The sequence below is a fragment of the Pteropus medius genome, unplaced genomic scaffold (genome assembly GCF_902729225.1).
Source record: "Pteropus medius unplaced genomic scaffold, Ma_sr-lr_union100, whole genome shotgun sequence".
Classification (NCBI taxonomy): Eukaryota; Metazoa; Chordata; class Mammalia; order Chiroptera; family Pteropodidae; genus Pteropus; species Pteropus medius.
The window spans coordinates 1409612-1421897 of record NW_024342542.1 but is presented as its reverse complement, the minus strand read 5'-3'; the positions used below and the strand labels follow the sequence as shown (position 1 = coordinate 1421897).

At 37.8% G+C, this 12286-nt stretch overlaps 1 protein-coding gene and 1 pseudogene across 2 annotated transcripts in view; one reads left to right on the top strand and one right to left on the bottom strand.

Annotated features, from left to right (window-relative positions):
• Positions 1–7338: 7338 nt before the first annotated feature.
• Positions 7339–9720, top strand: LOC120605530 (cystatin-A-like; annotated as a pseudogene).
• Positions 9721–11381: 1661 nt separating this feature from the next.
• Positions 11382–12286, bottom strand: part of ZNF157 (zinc finger protein 157) — a 38468-nt gene continuing 37563 nt past the window's right edge. For both annotated transcript variants that reach the window (XM_039866412.1, XM_039866413.1), the window contains exon 7: positions 11382–12286. This exon is cut by the window's right edge and continues 629 nt beyond it. In XM_039866412.1, the coding sequence (XP_039722346.1) occupies positions 11690–12286 (597 nt within the window). In that variant the 3' untranslated portion in view covers positions 11382–11689.

Here is a 12286-nt window from a genome sequence, read left to right as displayed (position 1 = left end):
ATGTGGTGACAGAAAGAAATCTAACTATGGGAGGTGAACACACAGTGTAAATATATATATATGCCTTACTGTTAAAGTGTACAGCTGAAATGTATTGGATTTCGTTAACCAATGTTACCATAAAAACCAAATTAATTAATTTTTTAAAATGCGGAGTTTTCTCTTCCCAGTGCCACAATAAAAATCAGAGAAATTGAAAGCATGGGAAGTATTTGGCTTATCCCAATTGGCTTTGAAGACAGAGAGGCCCACATGGTGAGGCATGCAGTTGGCCTCTAGAAGCAGAGAGTACCCACTAGCTGTCGGTCAGCAAAGAAATTGGAAGCTCAGTGCTACAACTGCAAGGAACTGAATTGCCAATAATGTGAATAAGGCTGGAAAAAGATTCTTCCTGAGAGAGCCTCCTGGTAAGAGTCCAATGTGGCCAATATTTTGACTTTGGTTTTTTGAGACCATTAAGCAGAGAACCCAGCCAAGCTCACTTGGACTTCTGACCTACAGAACTTTGAGATAATAAATGAGTGTTGTTTTAGGCTACTAAGTTTGTAGTGATTTGTTACACAGAAATAGAACCCTAATACAGTATTTGTCAGTTGGGTATCTATGAATGAGGAGATATGCTACACTGAAGAGAGGGGACTTTTCAAGGGAATAATTTACAAAGTGTTTGGGAACTTGTCATCTGTAGTCTTGGCAACGGTAGAGATTTATAAACACGGGAATGTGTCCACAGTGAGAACTGCATAATGGAGAACTGTTATGGGTTGAATTGTATCCTCCAAAAAAGATACATTGAAGTCCTAACCCCCATTACCTCAAAATGTGACCTTGCTTGGAAATAGAAACAGGAACATTATCACTTTGGGGGATAGTTGTCCTCATAAGTCTTTGAAATGTTGATATTTGTCAGTAAGAAGATTTGCACACTAGAAATTAGTGTGTGTGCATCATCACCAGAAGAAAAGTATTACAATGGACATATCAAATATGTGTATTATCTTTGGGAAAGATTGTCAAAATCACGAGTTAAATTAAAAGTACCAAGGTGTGTGAAATTACTATTATTGTACATTATTTTCAATATTGTAAATTACCATTCCTAACAAAACATTATTTGCAATATTGTAAATAATCATTACTAGAATTTATCAGTTATAAATTATATTTGCCTTTAATACTACTAGTCATAATACAGACAGCTACATGCCTAGCAGTTTTAAACACTTTACATATATAATTTCATTTGATATTCACTCTGTCCCTATGAGTTAATAAGCATTATTTTTATCCCCATTTTACAGAGGTATTGAGAGGTAATATGATTTCTCTCAAAGACATACAGCTAGGACAAGGAAAAGGCAAGAATTTTTTTTCTTAAAATGCAAGCAGGCACTAATTAAATTTTTTTTCTTTATGACCTAGTTAAAATCTTTTTTTAAATTTTTATATCTTTCTTTTATAACTTTATTGAGATGCAATTCACATACAGTAAAATTTATCCATTTAATGTGACAATTAAATTAATTTTAGTATATTCACAGAGTTGTGCAACCATCACAATAGAACTTTAGAATATTTTTATCATCTCAAAAAGAAACCCCACACCCATTAAGAGTCATTCTCCATTTCTTCCCCCTCCCCCAACCCAAGCCCTTAACAACCACTAATCTACTTTTTGTCTCCATAGTTTTGTCTACTCTGGACATTTCATATAAATGGAATCATACAATATGTGGTCATTTGTGACTGGCTTCTCTCAAAAACATGATTTCAAAGTTCATCCATGTTGTAGCATGTATCAGTACATCATTCCTTTTTATTACTGAATGATATTCTATTGTATGGATATACCACATTTTGATTATCTAATCATCAGTTGATGGACATTTGTGTTGTTTCCACTTTTTGGCTACTACGAGTAATATTGCTTGTGAACATTTGTGTATAAGTTTTTTGTTTTTTTTTAATGGATATATGCTTTCATTTCTGTTGGGTGAATATCCAAGAGTGAAATTCCTGGATCATATGGTAATTCTATGTTTAACATTTTGAGAAACTTCCAAACTGTTTTCCCAAACAGCTGCACCACTTTACATTCCACCAGCAATGTAAGATGGGTCCAATTTTTCCACGTCTTCAACACTTGTTATTCTCTTTTTTATTCTAGCCATACTAGAATGGGTGTCAAGTGGTATCTCATGTTTTTAATTTCCATTTCCCTGATTCCTAATGATATTGAGCAGCTCTTCATGTGCTTAGACCATTTGTATACATCATTTGGAGAAATGGTTATTCAGATTCTTTGCCTATTTTTAAGTTGGGTTATTTATTTGTTTTTATTATTGAGTTACAAGAGTTATTTATATATTCTGGATACAAATTCCTTAGCAGATATATGATTTACAAATATTTTCCCCCATTTTGTGGAGTGACTTTTTACTTTCTTGATAGTGTAATTTGTAGCATAAAAGTTATTAATTTTGATGAAATCCAATTTACCTCCTTTTTTAAAAATATTGTATTCTTTTGGTGTTGTATCTAAAAAACCATTAAGGGCAGGATTTAAATACAGATTTGGCTCCAGTGTTCACATTCTTCATCATTACACTACACTACCTGTCTAGAAATTAAATCACTGTTAGTATTATCACACATGAAGTCATTGTGAGAGTTTTGCATTTTGAACCGAAAAAATATATATCCAAGAGACAAACAAATCTCCAACCCTAGCACAGACCTCAGAAGGATTCTGAGTTGGGGCTGTGAGGCCCATTTTTTGGGAGAAGTACTGAGGCTCAGGTGAGAGAAGGACTGTCCCCTGGATACTCTCACAAGGCTGTCTCTCGCATGTGCTTCCTCTCAGCCATCAGAACCTCTCCCACACAGAGATTCACACACAAACAAAATGCTGGATCAGGGGGAAACTACTTTACTCATTTTAATGAATTTTCTAGAAGGGTAATGACAGGAAATTAACGACTCTAGAACTATAGATATCCTGCCAGGAACCACACAAGGACTCTGAAATAAGCAGCTTCTATATTCGGTCTGCTCCTACATGGCAGCCACGGCTAAATGGATCTACCTGGAAGAACGGTACTCCACCACAGCCTGAGACTCATTTACTGTTTAATGTTCCCAGCCACATCCAGGGTATATAGCAGTCCTTAGTGTTGAGAAACAATTGGAGAACCCAGAAAATAAGAAGAAATGTGAACATATGTGGGATTGAGGTAACAATTGGGAGAGTAAGGAAACCTATACCAGGTATTGGGGAATAGCTAGAAGCAGCAGAAACATCCTAAGACATTAGGAAAAAAAAGCCATAGGGACCAGGGAACAGACACTATAGTGATGTGAACAGCCAGAGAGACTGTCAAACAGCCAGAGAGTCAGAGAACAGTCCTTGTTGTTAGAGGACAGCCAGAGAGTCTAGAACAGCCAAATAGAAGAAGAAATGCTCCCTAAATGTCATGCAACAGCCAGAAACCCTAGGATACAGCTAGAGGATAAGGGAACAATTTCAGGCTGAGGAAACATTCCAAGAAACAAGGAAACAGCAGAAGGAACAAGGGAGCAGTGTCTAGACTTGAGGAACAGAAGGATTGTCAAATATCTGAAGAGACCACAAAACAGTCTTTATATTTGGGAGACAGTCAAAGGGACTACAAAATAGCCAGAGCAAGAGGGGAGAGACCTTGAGGATAAGGCCACGGCCTCAAAGACCAAGAAATAGTCTCTAAAGTGTAGGGAATAGAAAAATAAGAAAGCAGTCTGAAGGACTGGAGAACCACCAGAGTCCAAGGAACAATTACAGGGATTGAAAGAACAACCAACAAACCAACATACAGAGAAAAGAGAACAATGACTGGTCTTAATATATGGTCATCAGAAACTGCAGGGAGTAATTATAAAGATCAATGACACTATGCTGATGACTAATGAGAATTCAACAGACACAATCATGAGAGTTAATATAACATCAGCAGACATGACTATGGGGACTCATGTTGGTCAAAGACACTGTACTGGTGGTTAATACGGGATCATCTGAAACCATAAAGGGCTCTAATGTAAGGTAAGCTCTAATGAGCCTCATCCATTATGCTGGGGCTCATGAGGTCAATACATTGTATTAGTGGATAATGAGGTACAGTGAATGGGGATAGTGAATGGGCTGATGCTGGGATAGAGACAAAAACAGAATAGTGGTGGCTAATGGCTAGTTAGCAGAGTGATAAAGAGCTAATGTGGGGTCAGGAGGCACTGAGTTGATATTTTACGAAGATCAAAAACACTACTTTTGACCAAGATTAGCAGATACTATAATGACACTAATTAATATAGGGTCAGCAGCAGATACCATGATTGAGAAACATGAGGCAAGGACTAAACTAGTGGCTGGTAGTCAACAGTTACAGTGTTGAGGTTAATACAAGCTTAGTATACACAGTGATGAGTCCTAAGGTATGGTTAGCATACACTGTACTGGGGCAGCACTGCATTCAGACACTGTATTAGTGGTTGATCAATAGGCACAGTGATGAGAGTTATTGTGGGGTCAGCAACACTGTGATTGGGACTTAAGAGAGCCAGAGACACTACTCATGGCTAGCAGGTGGTCAACAAGGTGAGGTTAGTGTGGAATCAGCCAACACTGTGCTGGAAGCTCATGGAAGTTAGTCTCTGTTCTTATGGCTAATTGGGGATCAGCAGAGTGATGGCATCTAAAGTAGTTTCAGCAAATACATGCTAGAGTCTCACAGATGTCAAAGAAACTACTGTTAGCTAATGAAAGATCATCAGACATCATGATGGGGGCTAATGTGGGGTCAGCAGATTCTACTCATGCCTCAACAGGTCAAAGACACAATATTAGTGGCTAAAGGGAGTAGGGTTCAGCAGAAGCAGTGATTCGGCAATGGCAAGGACCAAAAACATGGTTATGGTCCCTCAAGGAGATCATACTCTGTGCTGGTGACTAATAAATCAGAAGACATTAATGTACAGTCAGCAGATACATTGAGAGGCTATAATGTACAGTCAGAAGACACAGTGAAGGGGGCTATTTTAAGGAAAGCAGACACTGCTGGGTGTTCAGGTAAAAAAAAACTTGGAACTTGGTAAATGAGAGATTGGAAGACAGCATGACAAGGTCTTGTTCTGCAGACATGGTGCTGGGGCTCAGGAGGATCAAAGTCATCCTATTGGTGACAAATTGTGGAACAACAGGTAAATATTGGTGCAATTGTACTGTCCTGTGCGTTTATGGGGGGCAAAGATACTGTACTGGTGGCTAATAAATCAGCAGACATAGTGATGGGATATAATGTAAGATGAGCAGACACTGAGATTAAAACTCATTGGGTTAAATATATTGTATGGTAGCCAATGGGAGATCAACAGACAAAATGGTGAGGACCAACATGAGGCCAGACACTGCATTAGATCTAAAGGAAGGTAATAAGACATATCACTGTGAACTAATGGGAGGTCAGCAGTCACAATGCTGAATCTAAAGGAGGGCAAAAAGACATGATATTGAGTTAATGGAGGATCATCAGTCAAGTCACTAAGCTGGAGGCTAAAGGGATAAAAAGACAGTATGCTGTGAGCAAATAGGAGTCAGCAAAAATTGTAATTGGTACTAGACTTATCAGGGTGATTATTTCATAAGTTATATAAATGTGTAATCACTATGTTGTACAGCTGAAACTAATGTAATATTGTATGCCAACTGCAAGTGAAAATAAAAAACTTAAAAACTAATAAGTCGTATACTTTAAAATGGTTAAAACTGTGAATCAATGTAAATTTTATCTCAATAAAAAATTTAAAACGAAAAATTATAATGGTAACAAAAAGAAATGGAGACGTAATACTATGAGCTAATGTCGAGGGGCAGCAGACTCTGCTGGAATAATAAGTTGTAATAAGACAAGATGTTGTGAGCTAATGATAGGTTAGCAGACATTGTACTCTGGGCTAAAGGAGATATAAGAACTGCTGTAAGCTTGTGGGATGTTTGTAGACACTGTGCTGACATGTATGTCATAGAGGTAAAAACTGTCATGGTGGCTAATGGAAGATTAGGAGAGATTGTGCTTAGGCTATTGAGAATCAAATACACACAGGAGTTTTAGCCAGTAGGGGATCACCATGCAAGTGACAGTAGCTCATAGGCAGCCAGCACAACCCATCATGGGGCCTCACTAAAGGTCACTTTCATGGAGTAAGACCATTTCTAAAGTCTTGGAAGGACTGAGTCCCCCATTGCCAATGTCTTTCATCTGATCTAGTGGTCAGATTCCTGAATCTCCCAGGCAGCTCCTGGTGTGGGAACAGGGAACTTTTTATTGTCGTTTTTAAAATTTTAACTGAAATATAATTTACATACAATAAAATGCACAGATCTTAAGTTTACTCATTCGATGACTATTGTATACACCTATTAATGTACACTTCAATCAAGATACAGAATAGTTCCATCACCCCCAGAATTTCCCTCCTACCCCTTATGAGTTAATTCTCACCCCAGAGGCAACCACTGATCTGCTTTCTATCACTATAGATTGCTTTTATTTATGCTTGACACTTTCCATCAAATTTAATGTTTTGAATGGATGGGCTGAAGATTGGATGAATTGATGGGATGGCATCTTGATAAATTTAATTAATATTTAGTAAATTGGGGTGAGGGCATGCAGTATATAAAATGCAGACAGTGTAATATGTATACTAAAGTGTATGCTGTATTGGGGGGCATCTGATCATTGATTCAAATACCCTGAGTCATCAAAATCATTATGGAACATTCAGGGAAAAAAAGAAGATATTTCATTTAGCATCAATTTACTATGGCATAGTGCTACAAAATACTAAAGAAAAAGGATTCACTTTTGCTTACCAAAAAAGGTGCAATAGAAAACATTCTCAGACAAAGTTGAGGGTTGCCACTAATAGACCTCCACTAAAGAAAACTCTAGAGGGTATTTTTCAGGCAAAGAAGTAAATGGTCTTGGGACGAATGCAAAAAGGAATAAAAAGCAACAAAATTGGTGAATATATGGGTAAAATGAAATGAATGAGGAGGTGTGTATGTGTGTACATATGCGTTTATACACACAGATATTACATATACATATGTATATAAACCCCATAATACATCACTATATTTTGAAATATATGTATATACATATATGAACAAAGTTTCTTGTAAAAAATTAACTTACAAAGACAATTTCTTGGAGAGAACTATAAAATACTGTTGAAAGTCAAAAAGGATGAGTTAAGACTTCAGTTCCAGTATCCTGCCCAGTAAGGAAGCGGTTAGCCAAAATGATGTCTGGAGGTTTAACTGAAGCCAAACCTGCCACTCGAGAAATCCAGGAGATTGTTAATGTGGTTAAATCACAGCTTGAATGAAAAACAAATGAGACTTATGAAGAATTCGAAGCTGTAGAATACAAAACTCAAATGGCCAAAGACTTGAACACCCATATCAGAAAAGATATTTGTACACGGTGTTCATAGCAGTATTATTCATAGTGGCCAGGACATGGAAGCAACTGAAGTATCCTACAATAGATGATTGGCTAAAGAAGCTGTGGTACATATATACAATGGAATATTATTCAGCCATGAGTAAAGAGATGAAATACTGCCATTTGTGACATGGATGGACCTCAAGATAATCATACTAAGCGAAATAAGCCAGACAGAAAAAGTTGAAAAAATCACATGATATCACTTATATGTGATATCATAAAAGCAACAAATGAACAGGACAAACAAACAGAGACTCATAGACATGGACAATAGACTAGTGGTTACCAGAGTGGAGAAGGGTGGGGAGAGGAGGGAAGTAGATAGGGTAAAGGGGGACAAATATGTGGTGACAGAAAGAAATCTAACTATGGGAAGTGAACACGCAATGTAAACAAATATATGCCTTACTGTTAAAGTGTACAGCTGAAACACTGGATTTCATTAACCAATGTGACCATAAAAATAAATGAATGAATAAATAAGTTAATTAATTAATTAATTAATTAAAAATTCAAGTGGTTGCTGGAAGAAATTACTACATTAAGGTACGAGTAGGTCACAATAGTTATATTCACCTGAAAATATTCGAAGCTCTTCCTCAACAAAATCAGTCTTTGACACTTACTGGTTACCAAACTGATAAAAGCGGGGACGATGTAGAACAGCCACTTTGGAAACAGTCTGGAAGTTTCTCAAAAAATTAAAAATGGATATGTCTTTTGACCTAGCAATTGCACTCCTGGGTATTTATCCAAAGAAAACCAAAGCAATAATTCGTAAAGATCTATGCACCCCTATGTTCATGGCAGCACTATTCACAATAGCCAAAATATGGAAGCGACCTAAATGCTCAACAGATGACTAGATAAAGAAGTTATGGTTCATATATACAATGGAATAATACTCAGCCATTAAAAAAATGAAATCTTACCATTTGTGATGACATGGATGTACCTAGAGGTTATTATGCTGAGTGAAATAAGTCAGAAATAGAAAGATAAATAAAATATGACTTCACTTATATGCAGAATCTAAGGAATGAAAAGAACAGACTAATCAAAAACAGATTCGTGAATATAGAAGAAAATCTGGCGATGGCCAAAGGAGAAGGAGTTTGGGGGTTGGGAGAAAGGGGTGAAGGTAGTTGATAGATGGTCACGAGAATGGGGAGCACAGCATAAGGAATGCAGTTAGCAGTACTATAATGGCTATGCGTAGAGCCAGAGGGGTAATAGAGTAATCGGAGGATTATTTCATAAACTATATAAACGTCTAACCAATGTACTGTATACTTGAAACTAATAATAAAATAAAACTTTAAAAGAAAAATATTTGGCAATGTAATTTTATTTCTATGCATAAGTAGTTAATTATAATAAAAAATAATAATAATAAAGAGAAGAAAATGGCGTAGGTGATAAAAGGCTCTGTTCATCCCTCTGGCAACCAAATCAACGTTGTGATGGAAACAAGGAGCAAACAGCAAGGAAAATATCCTGGAATCTAGATGAAGAAGCCATACAAGTAGGGAGAGAACTAAGAAATCACCCTGCAACAGCAGAAGGTAGGACAGGGCAAGGACACATGGCTGCCCAGTCCCGAGAGACTGAGCAGGATGGAGGCTGCGGCAGTGGCAGCCAGCAGCTGCAGGCATCTCTTAAAGGGACCGTGCCCACAAGCAGACTTTCATGGCAATGAACCTGCTCGCTCTGAGCACCAACACCAGTTCGGCTGCGCAGAGAGCACCAGAGACTTACAGAGGAACACTGAGTTGTCAGAGTCAGGGCCAGAGGCTAGGGTCTCTCCAAACAGAAGTGACGGCGATATCCATTGTTCCTCTGTTGAGGCTTCCCTCTCCCAGTGCATGCACTCGGTGCTGCTATAGCTGAGACATCATCAAACTGGATAATAGAGGTCACTCAGTCCAAAGGATTCCCTGAAACAACGCCTCCCCTAACTTGTGGCTCCATCCCAGCCACATCCAGGAGTGTCCTCAGCGAGTTCAGTGCTCTTCCTGAGCAGAGCCAGGACTCATACTGGTGGCAGCGGGCCTCGGTTTCTGGTGTGGTTTCATGAGGCAACTATAAGCACAGCATCTGTGGATTGCTTGCTGAATCTTAACAGGTGGCCCTGGAGGGGCACAACCTGGGGTTAAACTTGGCCTGCGGCTGAACCCTCTCAGGATTGTGCCACTGGACACCTACTAAACAAAACTGCGCTAATAAGACCAGGAGATTTAGGAACTTTGCTTACTACATAGAAACAGACACAGAAAGGCAGCCAAAATGGGAAGACAAAGAAGCAGAAACCATATGAGAGAACAGAACAGAGATCCAGAAATAATGGAGTCAAGTAATCCAAGAGATGCAGAGTTCAAAACACTGGTTATAAAGATGTTCAGTGAACTTAGGGAAAGAGTAGATGAACTCAGTGAGAACTTTAACAAAGAGATAAAAAACATAAAAATGGAAATGGAAATTATAAAAGGAAACCAGTCAGAAATGAAGAACACATTATCTGAGATGAAGAGTATATTAGATGGAAAAAAACAGAGTGGATAAAGAAGAGGATTGAACCACCGATATAGAGGATGGAGAAGCTGAGGACTCTCAATCAGAATGGCAAGAAAAAAGAAACCAAGACTATAATAATAATTTAAAGAGCCTATGGGACACTATTAAAGGTAAAAATATCTGTGTCATAGGGGTACCTGAAGGAAAACAATACACTGAAGAGCTATTAGAAGAAATAATGTTGGAAAACTTCCCTCAGCTGGTGAATGAAATAGATATACAAACCCAGAAAGCTCAGAGAGTCCCAAAAAAGATGAACCCAAAGAGACCCACACCAAGACACATTATAATTAAAATGCCAAAGCTTAAAGACTAAGAGAGAATCTTAAAAGCAGCAAGAGAAAAGCAGTTAGTTACCTACAAGGGAGCACCCATAAGACTGGCAGCTCATTTCTCAAAAGAAACCATGCACGACAGAAGGGCTTGACACAAAATTTTTGACGTGATGAAAACCCAGGATCTTTATCCAAGAATACTTTATCCAGCAAAGCTATCATTTAGAGTTGAAGGACAGATAAAGAGCTTCCCAGACAAAAATAAGTTAAAGGAATTTATCAACACCAAGCTAGTATTACAGGAAATGTTGGACTGGCTTTTTTAAGAAGAAAAATCATGTATCAAAACATGAATAAAAAGTGGTAATAACTACATTCCTACCAATAAGTACCTCAAATGGAAAAGAATTAAATGTTCCAACCAAAAGATAGAGTGGCTGAATGGATAAGAAAACAAGACCCCTACATATGCTGCCTACAGGAGACTCACTTCAGATTAAAAGACACACACAGACTAAAAGGAAGGGGATGGAAAAAGGTATTGCTTTGATGTACCTAGAGGGTATTGCATTGAATAAAATGGGAAGGATAGAGAAAGATAAATATTGCATGATTTCACAAACATGTGGAATCTAAAGAACAAATAAACAACAAAAATAAAAGCAGTAGTAAACTCATAGATACAGAGAATATTTAGAGGGATACTAGATGGGAGGGAAAAAAAGGCAAAGGGATCAAGGAGTACAAATGGATAGTTGCAGAATAGATATAGAGATGTAGAGTGTATCATGGGGAAGATGGCTAAGAATGTAATATGTAAAGAGGAAAGAGGGGGACTAGATTTAGTGGGGTGACCACTTTGCAAGTTATGTGGATCTCTGATTACTAGGTCGTACAACTGAAACTGGTATATTATTATATGCCAACTATAATTATAAAAATCTAATTGAATTGTACAATGTAAATATAAGCAACTAATTGTCTATTATATTTCAATAAAACCGTGAGAAAGCTTTTTAAAAAAGATAAACAGCCCATTAGAAAACAGTGAGCAAAGGATATAAACAGCCAATGCACAGAAGAGAAAACTCAAACAGCTAATCAACAGAGAGGAAGATGTTCAACTTCACCACTAATTAGAGAAATTCAAATGAAATCGAAAAAAATGAGCTATCCCCTAAGGATATCAGGACATATTTTCACACTGATGTAAGAGCCAAATTGTTACAGGTGCACTCTGTGCCCTGGTGATCTGATGGTTCAAAGAGCTCTATCAAATGGTGAGGGGAGTCTTCATAGAGAAGCTTTGTCCATAGTACAAAGCAAGGGCCGGCTTATGTGAGTTCTCTGATGTTCTGTGAGGTGTGCTTTCCGACAAAAGGCTTTCCCACATTCTGGACATTCAAAAGATCTCTCTCCTGTGTGAATTTGCTGATGTTTAATGAGGCGTACTTTCAAATAAAAGGCATTTCCACATTCATTGCATTCATAAGGTTTCTCTCCTGTGTGAGTTTTCTGGTGTTGATAAAGGGATTTCTTCATACTAAAGATTTTTCCACATTCACTGCATTCATAGGGTTTCTCTCCTGAATGCAGTCTCTGATGTTCAATGAGGCGTGCTTTAACATAGAATGCATTGCCACATTTATTACATTCATAAGGTTTCTCTCCTGTGTGAATTCGCTGATGTATTCCAAGAGACGAGTGCACCCTGAAAGATTTTCCACATTCATTACACTGATAGGGCTTTTCCCCTGTGTGAGTTCTCTGATGATTGTTGAGAGTCGTCTTCATTCTGAAGAATTTCCCACATTCCTCACATTTATAGGGTTTCTCGCCTGTGTGAGTTCTCTGGTGTTGATTTAGGGACTTCTTTGCACGGAAGTTTTT